Here is a 17,500-nt window from a genome sequence, read left to right as displayed (position 1 = left end):
GCATTATGGGTAGTCCTACTAGCCTGATAGCTTTCTGCTCTTCTGAAAAGTGATCTTTTGTCTTCCAGACAGCAACAGTAGTTTTGGAGGCCAGATGCTGGTGTTTTAGGGTTTTTCTCGCCACTAAACTCAAGAAGTGAACTGAAGCTTAGTTTTGTTATTACTTTAGTTTTAAGAGATTTGACCTCTTATTTTAAAACTTTGACTCACTAGGCAGGAATGTGCTGTTTTGTTTTTTTTTAATGTTACTGTGTTGCTGGGTGAAGGGTGGCTGCCAGGATACAGAAGAGCTCTGGATTCAGGATGACCTAGCTCTTGGAATGCCACCCTAGTCTGTTTTTACATGTTGAGTTTTCCAGGGGCGGAGTTGGAGTAATGGGGCCCCGCCCTTCTCGCAACCATAGAAGGGATATGGAGGAGCCCTTTCACAACAACTCAAAGCAAGCGTGCTGTCCCAGTGCAACTGGGAACGCTGGCGTACTGATTACCAGATCCAAATGGTTATGATTCACTGCCAGCGCTCGGTCATTCATTCATTCAGTCATTGATTTTATGGGTGTGTAGTGATGTTTGCACTGACTGAATCTTTGACACTTGATGCTTTTTTGCTTTATCTGTGGGTGTGATTGTGGCTGTGCATATGCACAAAAACCCTTGTAATCAGTGATGACCACTTGTCACCTACAGTTTTTATTAAACTCCTACAGTTTTCTAGCATCCAGCTGAACACAAAGGAAGACAGTAAGGCCAGTGCTAGGATTTTGCTAGGTTTTCTTTCTGAATAAAGTGATAATTGCTTTTTGGGAAGGGCAGGTCACTTCCTTCTTGGCTTGGACAGCTGATGTGAGGAGGGTGAGCCACGAACAGAAGGCATGTTGTAAACTTTATTAAAAGTGAAGGACTCCCTCATTGTAGCTACAGTGTTGGCCTGATGTCTGCTTTCACTACATTGTACCCTGAATAATTGATTGCCATGGCACATTTGATTTGCTTTGTTTTTGTGCAATGAGATGTTTCTAGCCATTGTGAGGTTGCAGGTATCCCTCATGATGTGGAGAGGCTATGTGTGTGTGTGTGTGTGTGTGTGTGTGTGTGTGTATGTATGAGTTTATATATATGTAATTATCATCGGGATGTGCCTTCACCTCCCACAGAGGTGAGAAAGTGGCTTAACGTGTGTGTGTGTGTGTGTGTGTGTGTGTGTGTGTGTGTGTGTGTGTGTGTACTTGCGCACTGCTATTAGCTGGGATTTAGCACTTGGCTCTGATAGTGTTGTCAGTATCCTTAACATTTCCTGTGCAACCTCTCCTAACTCGCTAGAATTTTACAAAAAGGTCGGTCCTGACAGAGTTAAAGTGGACGCAGGGACGCAGTGCTGTTCTGGCTTTGGTGTGATGTTTGACTGTACTAAACAGGATGCAGTACACTACCTGCCATATTTGTTTGTTTCCCTTAATCCTGTGGCAGCTAAGGGTCAGTAGGGCAGATCCAGGCAGCTTAGCGTGAGTCCATGTGAACCTTCCCTCCTGCTCAGCTGCCTGGTGAACATGTAGCTGCCGCACTGTTTCACCACAGGCAGGTGTGCATAAGTTTCTTTCTCTGGAATTTGGAGGATGTTTCACTATTCCTTGCATAACATGGTAAGAACTCTCTCTCTCTCTCTCGCTCCCTTACTTCCCAGCTATGGTACAGATTCTTGGAAGAAAGTTCATAGACATACTGCCACATATAAAAAGTGCCCTCGATTGGTTTTGGTTGCTTGTTGTTGTGCTCAGGGCTCTCAGACATTAGCGGTGATGTGGTGTTTTCCATCTTTGGGCTGTGCTGTTTGTTTATTAGAGCCATGTGCTATGCAGGATGTGTTGTGCTGGAATAGCATTACCCTGATCGTATGCAGCAGTGTGACACACACACACACACACACCCGTGCACGTCGTTTATGACACACATGCAGGTACCTTCATCGTTTGGACGACAACAGGCAGGTCAGATGTGTATGATTTGGGTTAATTCATTTCTTAATGACTCTTACACCCTTGACCTTTGCTGCAGAAGACAGCAATAAACAAATGAGTCTGAGAGAGAGAGAGAGAGAGAGAGAGAGGATTCATCAAATGAAGTGGAAGTTGTCTGTGAATATACAGACAGGCTGTGCGCTACATTCGGAAGCCTGCGCCGTGTTATGAACCTCCAGTTTGGAAGGCTCTTTGACCCATGGTTAGAGAGTGGGGCTGACCATCAGGGGGCTCTGACATGTGTAGTTAGTGGAGCAGAGTACTCGAGTGTGGGGTGTGTTAGTTGTGTTTTTTGTGGTTTTTTTTCACGTTTCCAGCAAATATATCTGTTCCCATCCTGCATCAATCAGTCTCTTTCTCTCTTTAGGCAAGGAAAAACCCTCCTGATTCACTATGGGTTTGAAAGGCAAATTTAGATTTAAAAAACAAAACTTCAGGCCACAAAATGCTACCCTTACTGGTTCTAAATGAAAGCAGATAGGTGCACTGTTTGCTTGAACTATTCCTTTAAGTTAACCCTGATTTCAGGCTCCTGAGTGAAGTGATTGAGTATGGCCTTGGCTTGGTTGGTGTGCACTGATTCCCCACACATGACAGTCGTGGGCATATTTGCTGTCTTGCCCTTAACTGTAATAAGGCGGGTGGATTCAGAGGAGGTGATTCCGTTCATGTCTTTTACTAATTTATGGACCAAAAGCGTTTCCACCTGTTCCTCTCCCTGTTTCTTTCACCCCCCCATCTCTCTCTGACTCTCTCCCCCTCTTTCTCCTCCCTGTGTCTCTCTCTCTGACTCTCTCCCCCTCTTTCTCCTCCCTGTGTCTCTCTCTCTGACTCTCTCCCCCTCTTTCTCCCCTGTGTCTCTCTCTCTGATTGTCTCTCCCCTCTTTCTCCTCCGTGTCTCTCTCTCTCTGACTGTCTCTCCCCCTCTTTCTCCTCCCTGTGTCTCTCTCTCTCTCTCTCTGACTGTCTCCCCCTCTTTCTCCCCTGTCTCTCTCTGACTGTCTCTCCCCTCTTTCTCCTCCGTGTCTCTCTCTGACTCTCTCCCCTCTTTCTCCTCCCTGTGTCTCTCTCTCTGACTCTCTCCCCCTCTTTCTCCCCTGTGTCTCTCTCTCTGATTGTCTCTCCCCTCTTTCTCCTCCGTGTCTCTCTCTCTGACTCTCTCCCCCTCTTTCTCCTCCCTGTGTCTCTCTCTCTCTGACTGTCTCTCCCCCTCTTTCTCCCCTGTGTCTCTCTCTCTGATTGTCTCTCCCCCTCTTTCTCCTCCCTGTCTCTCTCTCTCTCTCTCTCTCTCTCTCTCTCTGACTCTCTCCCCCTCTTTCTCCTCCGTGTCTCTCTCTCTGACTCTCTCCCACTCTTTCTCCTCCCTGTGTCTCTCTCTTTCTCTGACTCTCTCCCCCTCTTTCTCCTCCCTGTCTCTCTCTGACTCTCTCCCCCTCTTTCTCCCCTGTCTCTCTCTGACTGTCTCTCCCCTCTTTCTCCTCCGTGTCTCTCTCTGACTCTCTCCCCTCTTTCTCCTCCCTGTGTCTCTCTCTCTGACTCTCTCCCACTCTTTCTTCTCCCTGTGTCTCTCTCTGACTGTCTCGCCCCCTCTTTCTCCTCCCCGTGTCTCTCTCTTTCTCTGACTCTCTCCCCTCTTTCTCCTCCCCGTGTCTCTCTCTTTCTCTGACTCTCTCCCCCTCTTTCTCCTCCCTGTCTCTCTCTGACTCTCTCCCCCTCTTTCTCCCCTGTCTCTCTCTGACTGTCTCTCCCCTCTTTCTCCTCCGTGTCTCTCTCTGACTCTCTCCCCTCTTTCTCCTCCCTGTGTCTCTCTCTCTGACTCTCTCCCACTCTTTCTTCTCCCTGTGTCTCTCTCTGACTGTCTCGCCCCCTCTTTCTCCTCCCCGTGTCTCTCTCTTTCTCTGACTCTCTCCCCTCTTTCTCCTCCCCGTGTCTCTCTCTTTCTCTGACTCTCTCCCCCTCTTTCTCCTCCCTGTGTCTCTCTCTCTCTCTCTGACTGTCTCTCCCCCTCTTTCTCCCCTGTCTCTCTCTGACTGTCTCTCCCACTCTTTCTTCTCCCCGTGTCTCTCTCTGACTGTCTCGCCCCCTCTTTCTCCTCCCCGTGTCTCTCTCTTTCTCTGACTGTCTCTCCCCCTCTTTCTCCTCCCTGTCTCTCTCTGACTCTCTCCCCCTCTTTCTCCCCTGTCTCTCTCTGACTGTCTCTCCCCTCTTTCTCCTCCGTGTCTCTCTCTGACTCTCTCCCACTCTTTCTTCTCCCTGTGTCTCTCTCTGACTGTCTCGCCCCCTCTTTCTCCTCCCCGTGTCTCTCTCTTTCTCTGACTGTCTCACCCCCTCTTTCTCCTCCCTGTGTCTCTCTTTCTCTGACTGTCTCTCCCACTCTTTCTCCTCCCTGTGTCTCTTTCTCTAACTGTCTCTCCCACTCTTTCTCCTCCCTATGTCTCTCTCTCTGACTCTCTCCCACTCTTTCTCCTCCCTGTCTCTCTCTGACTCTCTCCCCCTCTTTCTCCCCTGTCTCTCTCTGACTGTCTCTCCCCTCTTTCTCCTCCGTGTCTCTCTCTCTGACTCTCTCCCACTCTTTCTCCTCCCTGTGTCTCTCTCTCTGACGGTCTCGCCCCCTCTTTCTCCTCCCTGTGTCTCTCTCTTTCTCTGACTCTCTCCCACTCTTTCTCCTCCCTGTGTCTCTCTTTCTCTGACTGTCTCTCCCACTCTTTCTCCTCCCCGTCTCTCTCTCTTTCTCTGACTGTCTCTCCCCCTCTTTCTCCTCCCTGTGTCTCTCTCTCTCTCTCTGACTGTCTCTCCCCCTCTTTCTCCCCTGTCTCTCTCTGACTGTCTCTCCCCTCTTTCTCCTCCGTGTCTCTCTCTGACTCTCTCCCCTCTTTCTCTTCCCTGTGTCTCTCTCTGACTCTCTCCCCCTCTTTCTCCCCTGTGTCTCTCTCTCTGATTGTCTCTCCCCCTCTTTCTCCTCCCTGTGTCTCTCTCTCTCTCTCTCTCTGACTGTCTCTCCCCCTCTTTCTCCCCTGTGTCTCTCTCTCTGACTGTCTCTCCCCTCTTTCTCCTCCGTGTCTCTCTCTGACTCTCTCCCCTCTTTCTCCTCCCCGTGTCTCTCTCTTTCTCTGACTGTCTCTCCCCCTCTTTCTCCTCCCTGTGTCTCTCTCTCTCTCTCTCTGACTGTCTCTCCCCCTCTTTCTCCCCTGTCTCTCTCTGACTGTCTCTCCCACTCTTTCTTCTCCCTGTGTCTCTCTCTGACTGTCTCGCCCCCTTTCTCCTCCCCGTGTCTCTCTCTTTCTCTGACTGTCTCTCCCCCTCTTTCTCCTCCCTGTCTCTCTCTGACTCTCTCCCCCTCTTTCTCCCCTGTCTCTCTCTGACTGTCTCTCCCCTCTTTCTCCTCCGTGTCTCTTTGACTCTCTCCCACTCTTTCTTCTCCCTGTGTCTCTCTCTGACTGTCTCTCCCCCTCTTTCTTCTCCCTGTGTCTCTCTCTCTCTCTCTCTCTCTCTCCCACTCTTTCTCCTCCCTGTCTCTCTCTTTCTCTGACTGTCTCTCCCCTTCTTTCTCCTCCCTGTGTGTCTCACTCTGACTCTTTCTGCTCCATCTCCCCTGGGGCTGTGTTTGTCTGCGGTCAGTGTGAGGCTGCAGTGGGCAGCAGTAATCCCCCCTCACACACACTACAGCTGCGACAGCCACACCGCTGCTGCGCTGTACTGTATGATAGTGCTTCACACAGCCAACATTTTCTCTGTTGCTACCCAGGCCTGCACAGGAGAGAACGAGACACCGCTTATGTTCACTGCTATTAAAATAATTTGTAAAGTGTTTTTGACACATCATGTAGACATATTTAAATTTAGTTTAATTAGAATGATTTTATTTTTATTTATTATTAAACTAATTTGTTTATTCCTGCTTTGAGCCCTCTGCTGCCAGGATAGACTCTGCACCCCACCCACCATTTTATTTATTAATAAATAAAATGAATTATTTATTTACTTATTTATTTGGGCTTTTTTCTTTTTTGGCCGCATGCGTCACTGAACGCATCATTTCTGGCCGTTCTTGAGCGACAGCTGAAATGTTCTGTCCCTATATAATCCTGTATTTCTTTCCTGATGAAATTCTTTACAAGGTGAAGCGCATCTTGAAGTTCGGGCCAGTATGAAGCTCTGTGGGTGCTGGAGCACTGAGGCATCCTTGTTTCGTTCACGTTGTGTTGTGGGTGTATAATGCGGCCATGTACCTCACACTAGTAGCTGTGGCACCAGCCAGGGAGCTGTGGCTGTGTTTGTCCACAGAGGCCCATTCCAGTTGGGAGAGGAACCTGGACACCAGAGGATGAGGTGCTGCGGAACCTGTCCACTCTCATTAGCACCGATGGCTCTGCACTTCTCTCTCTCTCTCTCTCTCTCTCTCTCTCTCTCTCTCGCTTTCTCTCTGCATCTCTCTATTTACGAGCATAAACATCGGAAAGCAGAACTTTAGGGCTAAAGTACTGATCCGAGAATTCAGTAGCAGTAGTGCAACGCAGTGCTGCCGTATCGATGTTTGGAGAATAGGCCTAAGTCCAGACCACCTCACTAACACTGCAGTTGCCAAGTGCTGGAGCACTGGCAGGGTGGGGCACGGTGCACTGGGAGGTGTCTCTGCACTGTGGCTGCAGGTTAACACAGTGTTGCCATGGTTAACACAGTGTTGCCATGGTAACCCAACAACCTTTCTGGAAGTGCATTTTAAAAAAAATATTATTTTACTTTTTACATGTTTATTTTCGAATCAGTAAAAATACTCCAGGGACCTGCTGCTATGGACCTGCTTTGAGGCTTTTGTTCTGAGTGGGATTTCAGCTAAAACAGCCATCTCCAGAAGGGCACAGTGGAGTCTTCTCATCTTCTTCAATATTCATTTCCAACAGATGTGTTAAGTCTTTCTAGAGGGAGATTGTTGTCATTGGAGTTAATTATCAAGCTTCAGTGTTTACTAGTAGTAAAGGATTTCATGACCCCCCCCATGGGCTCTGCTTAATCTTACACAACACCCAGCCTCAAATCTCCCTCTGAAATACCTCACAGGACAGCATGAGTCAACATGAATGGAGGGACAGAGTAGCTCTGGGAGGATGAGCTCACGAAACCAGCATCTGAAAACTGACATGACTCTCGCGTTTGGATGAGGAAGCAGAACGTACTGCTGACTCGTACAGAGCCTTTCCTTCTCTTGAGACAGTGACTCAATGTGAAGGAATGAATTCTATATCTGTAAACCCTACTCTTTGAATACACTATGAACAGAACAATGACATGACCTCTGTGTTGAACTGAACCTTTCTGCAAACCTTTACATTTACATTTTACAGCATTTAGCTTACAAAACTGCAAACTGCAGCATACTGTAAGAAACTTACAATACTTCTAATATTTATTATAGTCCGTGTCACTGAGCAGAGAGATTAATAAGATTAACAGTGATGCAGTGATACTGCACATTCTTAATGTACATTTATACATACATCTGAAACTCTGTGAAGCTGTAGGACAGATATTGGCGCATACTCACAATAGCAGGAGCACATTTTGTTGTACTGCACACTTACAATAATAAGGTTGAATTGACTTTAATGAAAGACTTGAATTTTGTTAACTTGTATCTCATGCACCCCTCCCCATGCGCTCCCGGTTTCTGGGATGGACTCTGGTGACCACCTCCCCCCACTGCTCTACACCTTGGGATTCCCTGTGGTCAGGAAACAGACAAAGGTAGGACCGTGCTCCTCGTCTTCATCTGCAACACGCCGGCCCGCACACGGCATTACGCTCCCGGCCGACTTTTAACAAGGGCGCCGGGCGCAGTCGGGTGGATTCCCTGCCGATGCATGTGTGATTCGGTATTCACCAGCGTCTGTAGGTGTGTCTCGGCAGGGAAGCTGGACTCCAGCCCTCCAGGAAAGAAGTTGCCCTCCCCTCTTCTGGCTGTGTCTGCTAGTAGCAACAATAAATACCTTGTTCCTTCATAATGCTAAGAACCATCCATCAGTGTCTAATATTGTGACGTTGCAAGACGTTTCACTGAAGTGTCATAGGACTCACGCAGTCAACTCATCAGGCACCCAGCAGTCTCAGCGTCTCGGTGGTAATGATAAAGGTATCAAAGTTATTCTTTTTTTATGGCACCCATAAAGAAGCTGCCCTGACCGCTGGACTCCAAATTATGTCGGATGGTTTCTGCGCTTTCCTGAAATGTTTTTTCAAGTAAAAAAAAAAAAGAAAACAGAAAAGTATTTTAAGATCAAAAAGGAAGTATTTTAGGAACAAGTGCTTCTGCTGCTGCTGCTGCTGCTGCTGCTGCTGCTGCTTCCTGTGGGGTGGGGTGGGGGCGTCTGTGTGAATGGGTCGCGTCCCGGAGACCTTGTGAAGCTGCCACAAAGCGCCACAATGTGTGAAAGGGTGAGCAGACACAGTGGGCCAGTGTTGGCGTGTTCAAAGCGCCATTGTTGGAACACATCCCCCACATCTCTCTCTCTCTCTCTCTCTCCGTCTGTCTGTCTCATACACACGCTCACACACACTGGCTCAGGCCTTGGCAGCCAGGGGCACTGCAGTAGGGCTCCAGCAGTAACGATGAGCAGCAGGTTCGGGCCGAGGAAGCTGATAAGCCAGATTTGTACTGTTTACACGTGCCAGCATCGGCGTTGCAGATGTGACGTTGAAGCGGTCGTGTAAGCAGCACATCGCATTATGCTCCTCTGTTCTAAAAGCTCAAGCATTAGATAACTGCCGGTAACAAGGGGAGGAGAAAGAGCCAAGCTGAGTGGAAGGCAGTTCCTGTGTGCTGTGTGCTCTTTCCCTGCTGCGACACACACGTCCCGGCTTACGGAGTGCCGGCCATTGGCAGATAGGCAGATGAGGCAGGTGTGTTAGTCACTAAGGATCTGTCCAGTCCCTGTGCAGAAATAGTGATTTTGAGGAATGTCTGCTCTAACAGTTGTGTATTTCCGGTGTTACTGGGCATCACTGCTAGCGGTGTGCCTGAAAGGCTGATCTCAGAAGCTAATCAGCTACTGGACTGAGAAGGGCCGTCCTGCCCAGAGGAAAGATTTCCTCTCAGCGGCAGGGAGTCTGATTAGCAGAAGATAAGACGGAAGTTAGGACAGCGGTGGGATGGAAAAGTTTGACATGGCCTGCCCTTCATCCTTCAGGTGCTCTCTCCATGCACCTGGATCTCCAAAGAAGAGAGATTTCATTAGTGTCTGTTGTCATACAGCTTGCATATTACTAAATGAAAGTTAATGCAGGCAATGTAGCATTAGCTCTACTGAGCGAAAATGTTTCCAATCTTTCCCAAGTGCACTTAGACTGTTGTCCCTCCTGAAGGGCTTGTTAATGAGCAGAGTCAGGTGTTCAGGGAGCAGACTAAACATGCAGCTGTGCAGGGCACCTTGCCCCTGCTAGTGTTAAATCATCATTAACACCACCAGCATTTCAGGTTAAAATTCCAAGTTCAGGTTATTGTTTAAATCCCTAATCCTACTTTTTAGAGCTAACCTTTTTGGCCATTGTGACCATATTTGCACAGGGTCTGAAATGCAGGCAGGTGATCGACCTTTTACACTCACACATGCACTCACACACACACACACACACACGCGCACACACACACACACACACACACACAGAGGCAGAGCTAGCTTTAGATGTGCTGGTTGAAGCAGGATAGAATCCCAGACTGCTCGACCAGGCTTGTTGCTCTGGAGACGATTGTCATCAAAAGCCGGAATTTCATACTGCCTTTCCCAGATTTATGTATTCCATTAACACGCCATCCCAGACGGCCTGGGCTTCCATAGAGATGGCTGTTGCTTCGCTCACTAGCTCTGCCATAGTTCTCCATAGTGCTTGAACTTCAGTCCTGAACCTCCCATTCTGGCTGTTTTTAAATTTTACCAAGAGAGCAGGAAACATGTTGATAAAGCAATGTGCCACCAGTTTAGTCACAGTTTAATATGCCCCTAATACATACATGCTAACGACACTGAAAGCAGTATATATTACAATATTGCAGTATTGAATTACATGTCACAGTGTTATAACATGCTAATTGACCCACATGGCATTTCATTTGCTGACAGACCATGTTCCTTAGGGTTTTATCCTCCTGTAATCTGAAATATTTATGATTATGCAGTGTGTGGCTCTGTGTATTGCCCTTCTGTGGTTTCTGTCATGTTTTTGTGCCTGTTTGGAGATAATTAATAGTTGAATTGAATTGGCCTGATTAAAAACACAGACAGCCAGACCACTTTGAATGAGGTAATGTTGCTAAGGGGCACCCCTGTGATTATTGGCAGTGATGAGTTCGATGGGGCTCAGTGATGAGTTAGACAGGGCACAGTGATTACCGGGAGCAATGCGTTCCACAGGGAGATGTGATGAGCAGAACGTCTTCCTGAGCCTTCGCCGTCATTCTGTGGTCTGATGGTCAGGATTTATTGCAAGTACCATCTCGCAGCCGTCTGGCATCAAACGACGTGGTTATGTCTTGTTGTGCTTCAGAGCCACAGGCCTGAAAAGAATGTTAGGACAATGTTAGCAACATGTTAGCCCAACGCTGGTCGAACGTTAATGAAAATATGTGTGAACATGCCCTTGTTTGCATTCCTTTCTCTGCCTGCAGGTGTTTGCCTTTGACCACTGTTTTTGGTCTATGGATGAGTCCAATGTCCCAAAATACGCAGGTGAGTCACTCTTTAGCATGCTCCGACAGCTCTCTCTCTCAATCACACACACACACACACACACACACACACACACACACACGTACAGCCACTTTCTCACCTGCGTGGGAGGTGAAGGTGCATACAGATGATAATTACTTCTCGTATGGGGTTTAAACGCAAAGCCCTAAATGAGCATTTTCCCCAAAGCCCTTCTGCTCTACTGTGCTTTACTGTTTGAACATAGCAGGAAGACACTAGCACTGTGCCCCCTCACCTCCGCAGGCCGAACCAGGAACATTGCTGTTTTGTTAGTATTGTGATGACTTTTCTGATTTGATATGATTGGTTTCTCAGATCCTGTGTGATCAGTGGCACGTGTGTGTGTGTGTGTGTGTGTGTGTGTGTGTGTGTGTGTGTGTGTGTGAGTGTGTGAGTGTGAGTGTGTGAGTGTGAGTGTGTGAGTGTGAGTGTGTGAGTGTGAGTGTGTGAGTTTGTGAGTGTGTGAGTTTGTGAGTGTGTGAGTTTGTGAGTGTGTGTGTGTGTGTGTGTGTGTGTGTGAGTGTGTGTGAGTGTGTGTGAGTGTGTGTGAGTGTGTGTGAGTGTGTGTGTGTGTGTGTGTGTGTGTGTGTGTGTGTGTGTGTGGGGTGCTCATCACTGAAGTCAGCTACAGTGCTGAACAATAGATTTTAAACCCAAAAAGCTCAGATCCTGTAGAAAGTGCACTTGTACTTTTTCACTCAGTGTTTCTGCTGGCTTTTCCCCATGTGCTATGACAGTTTACATCTCTCTTGCACAGCAGCAGGATGTGTGTGTGTCTCTCTCTCTCTCTCTCTCTCTCTCTCTCTCTCTCTCTGTGTGTGTGTGTGTGTGTGTGTGTGTGTGGATCTGCTCATGTGCATATGTGTTTTGCTTTTTGTGGTGACCAGATGTCCCCATGATTGCAGAAGTCATGTGTGTGCACGCGATTGGGTGTGTAGGATTGTGTGCATGCGATTGGGTGTGTAGGATTGTGTGCTTGTGTGCACACACGTCTTTGCCGTTAGGGTGCAGAACTGGGTGTGTGTGTGGGTGTGTGTGTGTGCAAGTGTGTGGGTGTGTGTGTGTGCAAGTGTGTGGGTGTGTGTGTGTGTGCAAGTGTGTGGGTGTGCGAGTGTGTGTGTGCGCGCGACTGTATGTGTGTGTGTGTATGCGCGCGAGTGTATGTGTGGGTGTGGGTGTGTGCGTGTGCAGGTGTGTGTGCGAGTGTGTGGGGGTGTGTGTGTGAGTGTGTGGGGGTGTGTGTGTAAGTGTGTGGGGGTGTGCATGTGCAGGTGTGTGCGAGTGTGTGGGGGTGTGTGTGTGTATGTGCGAGAATGTGTGTGTATGATGTGTGTGAGAGTGTGCGCGTGTGTGTGTGAGTGTGCGCGTGTGTGTGGGTGTGGTGTGGGTGAGTGTGTGGGTGTGGTGTGTGAGAGTGTGTGGGGGTGTGTGTGGGTGTGGTGTGTGAGAGTGTGCGCGTGTGTGTGGGTGTGGTGTGGGTGAGTGTGTGGGTGTGGTGTGGGTGTGTGTGTGTGGGGGTGGGTGTGGTGTGGGTGAGTGTGTGTGTGAGAGTGTGCGCGTGTGTGTGGGTGTGGTGTGGGTGAGTGTGTGGGGGTGTGTGTGTGAGTGTGTGTGAGTGTGTGTGGGTGTGGTGTGGGTGTGGTGTGGGTGAGTGTGTGGGGGTGTGTGTGGGTGTGGTGTGGGTGAGTGTGTGGGGGGGTGTGTGGGTGTGGTGTGGGTGGTCCTAAAAATCAGCTCTGATCTTCCTCTGTGGTGAAGAAGGCACCAACCTCAGAAAGTCCTCAACAAAAACTCTCCTTCTTTCTTTAATTTTTTATTTTCTTCTTTCCTTCTTTCTTTTCGTACTGATTTGCTTGGGGGACTTTGAGAGCTCCTTTTAAAGGAATGGAAGTGAACCAGATTGAAATCTTTTATGCTGTGGTGTTTGTCTTTGACGTGATGTAATTGGACGTTGTGTTTGGATGCACACATAACTCAGTAAACTGGAGAGCTGATTGGCTGGCTGCGACTCTGCTCGAACTGCAGCCCTGTTTTGATGTGCGTTCTTTACTTGTGTCTGCCATGTCTTTTTGCTTTGCAGGTCAGGAGGTCGTGTTCAAGTGCCTCGGGGAGGGGATACTTGAAAATGCATTTCAAGGATACAATGCCTGCATTTTTGCCTATGGACAAACAGGTACCTTCCTGAAAACAAATAATTTCATTACATTTTCATAAATTTTTCATGTGACATTTTCTCTCTTGTGATCATACTGTCAGTTTTAGACATGTTTTGCCACACAGATGACATGTCCAATCTGTGGTATCCGATCTTCCCAGCAAAGGCAAGAACTATGAAATATTCCAGCAACCTAGAGTCACAGTTACAGTTCATGACTGTAGGGATTCCAAGCCACTGGTTTAAGGTTAAGGTCATAGTTAGGATGAAAGTTGGGGTTAAGGTTACGGTTAAGGTTGGAGTTAAGGTTGGGGTTAAGGTTAAGGTTAGGGTTAGGATAAGGGTTAAGTTAAGGGTTAAGTTAAAGTTAAGGTTAGGGTTAAGGTTGATGTTAAGGTTGGGGTTAGGGTTAAGGTTGGGGTTAAGGTTGGGGTTAGAGTTAAGGTTAAGGTTGGAGTTAAGGTTAAGGTTGGGGTTGATGTTAAGGTTGGGGTTAGGGTTAAGGTTGGGGTTAGGGTTAAGGTTGGGGTTAGGGTTAAGGTGGGGGTTAGGGTTAAGGCTAAGGTTAGGGTTAAGGTTTATGTTAAGGTTGGGGTTAGGGTTAAGGTTGGGGTTAAGGTTGGGGTTGGAGTTGGAGTTAAGGTTAAGGTTGGGGTTAAGGTTAAGGTTAGGGTTAAGGTTGGGGTTAGGGTTAAGGTTGGGGTTAGGGTTAAGGTTGGGGTTGGGGATAAGGTTGGGGTTAAGGTTAAGGTTAGGGTTAAGGTTGGGGTTAGGGTTAAGGTTGGGGTTAAGGTTGGGGTTAAGGTAAGGGTTAAGGTTGGGGTTAAGGTTAAGGTTAGGGTTAAGGTTAAGGTTAGGGTTACGGTTAGGGTTAATCTTTGGAGACGTATTTGAGCATCTGCTGGTCTCGTTGTAGTCGGTACTGGCAGGTCGACGAACAGGAAGCTGCTGTTTTCCCATCGCTCTGCTGAATCGCTTATGCTGCCACACACGCACACAGATACACATGTGCACGCACACACCCTCAGAAAAGAGCAACTCCTTTGTCACCATGTTTCCTGGATCATGACCCATGCTGTCATTAAAGGACAGCACAGACTCTGTGTGGGTGTGGGCCCGTTCCCACTCGGTAAATGTACTTTTATTAATGAACACAAACTTTTGTTGTGTGTGTTTATGTATATGCACACTGGGTGTGGGCATGGGTGGGTCTGTGTGTGTGCATGTGTTCTCTCAGGCTCTGGGAAATCCTACTCCATGATGGGCAGTGGCGATCAGCCTGGCCTTATTCCGCGCCTCTGCTGCTCCCTGTTTGAGCGCGTTGGCCAGGAGGAGGGTGATGCACACTCCTTCAAGGTGGAGGTCTCCTACATGGAGATCTACAACGAGAAGGTCCGTGACCTCCTGGACCCAAAAGGGTATGTATGTGCGTGCAACACCACCTCACCCTGCCCTGCGTGTTTTGGTGCAATGTTTCACATGCTGGAATATCTCATCACCACACGTTTTAGTGTCACCTACAAATTTGCCTTAGTTTAACAACTCATTAACAAGCCTTTTGGTAATCTAAAAGTGAGTGTGTTTAGCAGGGAGAATGCTAAAATACATAGTGCTCAAGTGCACTCAATTGTACCTGCTCAGTCACTGCATAGGTGAAGTGTGAATTGCATGTGTAGAAAATTAGAAATGTAGGATGTGGTTGTCCTGCTGTGGGCCTATTCAACCAGTACTCCCACATTGCACCGTCCTGGTCCTGGAGTATTCCCACACTGCATCATCCTGGTCCTGCACTAATCCCACACTGCACCATACTGATCCTGGAGGACTCCCACACTGTATCATTCTAGTCCTGCTGTGCTTCGCCCTGCAGCTTTCACTGTTTCAGCCTGCTTGGCTTGCCCATGTAAACTTTAGGAAAGCCTGTGTAACTAGCAGCCCTGTTGGTGCAGGAGTGGTGGGGAAGCAGAGCAGACCCACCGTGCAGTGCAGGACAGACCCACCGTGCAGTGCAGGACAGACCCACCATGCAGTGCAGGACAGACCCACCGTGCAATGCAGGACAGACCCACCGTGCAGTGCAGGACAGACCCACCGTGCAGTGCAGGACAGATACATTGTACACTGCAGGGCAGACCCACCGTGCAGTGCAGGACAGACCCACCATGCAATGCAGGACAGACCCACCATGCAGTGCAGGACAGACCCACCATGCAGTGCAGGACAGACCCACCATGCAGTGCAGGACAGACCCACCATGCAGTGCAGGACAGATACATTGTACACTGCAGGGCAGACCCACCGTGCAGTGCAGGACAGACCCACCATGCAGTGCAGGACAGACCCACCGTGCAGTGCAGGACAGATACATTGTACACTGCAGGGCAGACCGAAAGCTTCCTGAACGCTTTCTAATTATCAGGCCTGAGCGCTGCAGTATCAAATGAGATATGAAACATTTTCTTGGGATTATTTTGCACCAGTCTGTTTCATTTGCGCCTGTCAGGAGAGTATTTGTTTTGGCAGGGGAAAGCATGGACAGCAGGGTTGCCTGTATTTTCCGTTCTTCTCAGAGCTGGAGTGCTGATCTATAACCTGCTCTTCTTGCCCATTAAACTGCTAGCGTAAGGATGTGAAAAGGCCAAAACTGATCCAGAGTCAGTACTTTGCGAGGCTATCCCTGCGGCACTGTAGGGAGGGATGTAGGGCTAGATTTTAACTTGATAGTGCCAAGGCCGTGAGGTTCAGAGCACTCCTGAGGGAGAGGCTAACATCCACCACTGTAGCTCTGAGGCTTCCGGAGCACTCAGTCCTGCTGTGTGTGTGTGTGTGTGTATGTATTTGTGTTTGGGTTTGTGAGTGTATGAGAGTCCTCTCTGCTTTAACACAGCCATTTCACCCTCATGAAGGGCTTGTTAATGAGGCAAAGAGTTCAGCCTATTATGGGCGTGAAAGCTGTAACGTGCAGAGTGGTGTTACTGTAGGGCGGGGCTTAGAGAGGCACTCCCAGATCACCACAGTGAGCAGTATTGCAGAGCAGTTATTTTTTGATGAGAGCTATTTTTTGAAAGCCTAATGTGTTAGTCAAATCAGTTTTTTTAAAAATTTGATAGTGATCAAATAACCAAAAAATGTGCTTATCATGCCATTTTGCATCACACATGATGTCCCTGTCATCCGCTGTATGCCTCCATGTAAGAGTCCTCTGATGCTCAATGGCCCCCTCTCTGAAGCTCGGGCTGTGTTTGTGTTTGTGTGTGTGTGTGTGTGTGTGTGTGTGTGCGTGTGCGTGCTTGTATGTTGTAGTTTGGAGCTCTGTCTTGGTCACCCCTGTCGGTATTTTGAAAGTGTGTGTGTGTGTATGTGTAGATATGGGTGGGGAACTGGGTTTTAAAGCAAACTGAATCATATTTTCCTGTGTAAATCAGTAAGGCCGAGGGGCACAGATCCCTGAGTCTCAGAGCTGGACGCCGCTCCATCAGAAGGCACAGCAAACCCACCAGCACCCTCTAGTGGACAACTAGAGCCCTGTTTTACCTGAGCTCGGCAGCTTGGCTTTCCTCACACTCCGCTGAGAGCTGTGTTTTCTGTTTGCAAAGGAAATTCATCTGCTTTTGAGCAAATGAGGAATGTGGCAGAGTGTTGTTGCATTTTTTTCAGATGCTGTTGCTGGTGAAGGTTGTTTTTAATCTGCAGTACTTACTTACATCTCATATATGTTTGTTTCTTTTTGCTTTTTTTTGCCTTCTTTTGCTGTTTGAATTCCTTAAAACCAGTGAAAATAATGCTTCTTGTGGATTTAGTCTATATAAACCTACGAGCATGTATAGCGCACTCCTGGAACTGTCTGTTGTGGTGGTGGTGTGTGTGGGGTGGGTGGAGGTAAGGCGGGGCTGAAAGGATTCTCATTCTGTTGGTGGCCTGGAGCTTTGTGTTCTGATCCATGTCCCTTTTGCAGACTATAATTTACACACGCCCTGATCACATGCACTACAGATGAAATAAGCCAGAAATGTGAAATTAAAGCAGTTAATGATCTTTAAAGTACGGAAACCTTTACATTCTTGTCTTGCTTGTGTGAAAGCTGTGGTTTGAATATGCTGTTTCTGTGTGTGTGTGTGTCTGTGTTTTCTTTGTGCAGGAGCAGACAGTCTCTGAAGGTGAGAGAACACAAGGTCCTGGGCCCATACGTAGATGGCCTGTCCCAGCTGGCTGTGATGAGCTTTGAGGTAACAGTGTTGGCAAGCGCCTGTCTGATTGGACCCCTAGGGGCCTCCTGCACTGCACAGTTTTGTGTTTGTCCCTTCATGACAGAGGCTCAGTCCTTGGAAGCTGAGTTGAGTCAGGTGTGTTGGAGCAGAGGAACCTGTGGAGTGTGGGCGTGGGTAGGAGGGGGTGGGTGGGTGGTTGTCAGGGCAGATGTGTTTGTGTGTGTGGGGGGGCGGGACTTGTACTAGGAAAAACTCGTAGTGTGTCTGTCTTGTCCTGTCTGTGGGCTGTGTTTACATTTACATCTGCAATTATTGCATTTAGCGAACGCTCTTATCCAGAGTGCCTTGCAAAAGTGCTTTGTCATCTACTCATAGAAAGTGTGC

The 17,500-nt window shown here is 48.3% G+C and overlaps 1 protein-coding gene across 14 annotated transcripts in view; it reads left to right on the top strand.

Moving 5' to 3' along the window:
* The window catches only part of kif13a (kinesin family member 13A), a 56,914-nt gene that overhangs the window by 9,646 nt on the left and 29,768 nt on the right, over positions 1-17,500 (top strand). For 13 of the 14 annotated variants that reach the window (XM_081719377.1, XM_081719379.1, XM_081719360.1 and 10 more), the window contains exons 3-7: positions 7,745-7,757; positions 10,672-10,732; positions 12,834-12,926; positions 14,146-14,326; positions 17,047-17,134. In XM_081719377.1, the coding sequence (XP_081575503.1) occupies positions 7,745-7,757; positions 10,672-10,732; positions 12,834-12,926; positions 14,146-14,326; positions 17,047-17,134 (436 nt within the window). The remainder of the gene's footprint in view (positions 1-7,744; positions 7,758-10,671; positions 10,733-12,833; positions 12,927-14,145; positions 14,327-17,046; positions 17,135-17,500) is intronic. The other variant, XM_081719365.1, reaches the window with a different exon arrangement.

The sequence above is a fragment of the Electrophorus electricus genome, chromosome 1 (genome assembly GCF_041902795.1).
Source record: "Electrophorus electricus isolate QZ-2024a chromosome 1, ASM4190279v1, whole genome shotgun sequence".
NCBI classification, from domain to species: domain Eukaryota; kingdom Metazoa; phylum Chordata; class Actinopteri; order Gymnotiformes; family Gymnotidae; genus Electrophorus; species Electrophorus electricus.
This window is presented reverse-complemented; position numbering and strand designations above follow the sequence as displayed.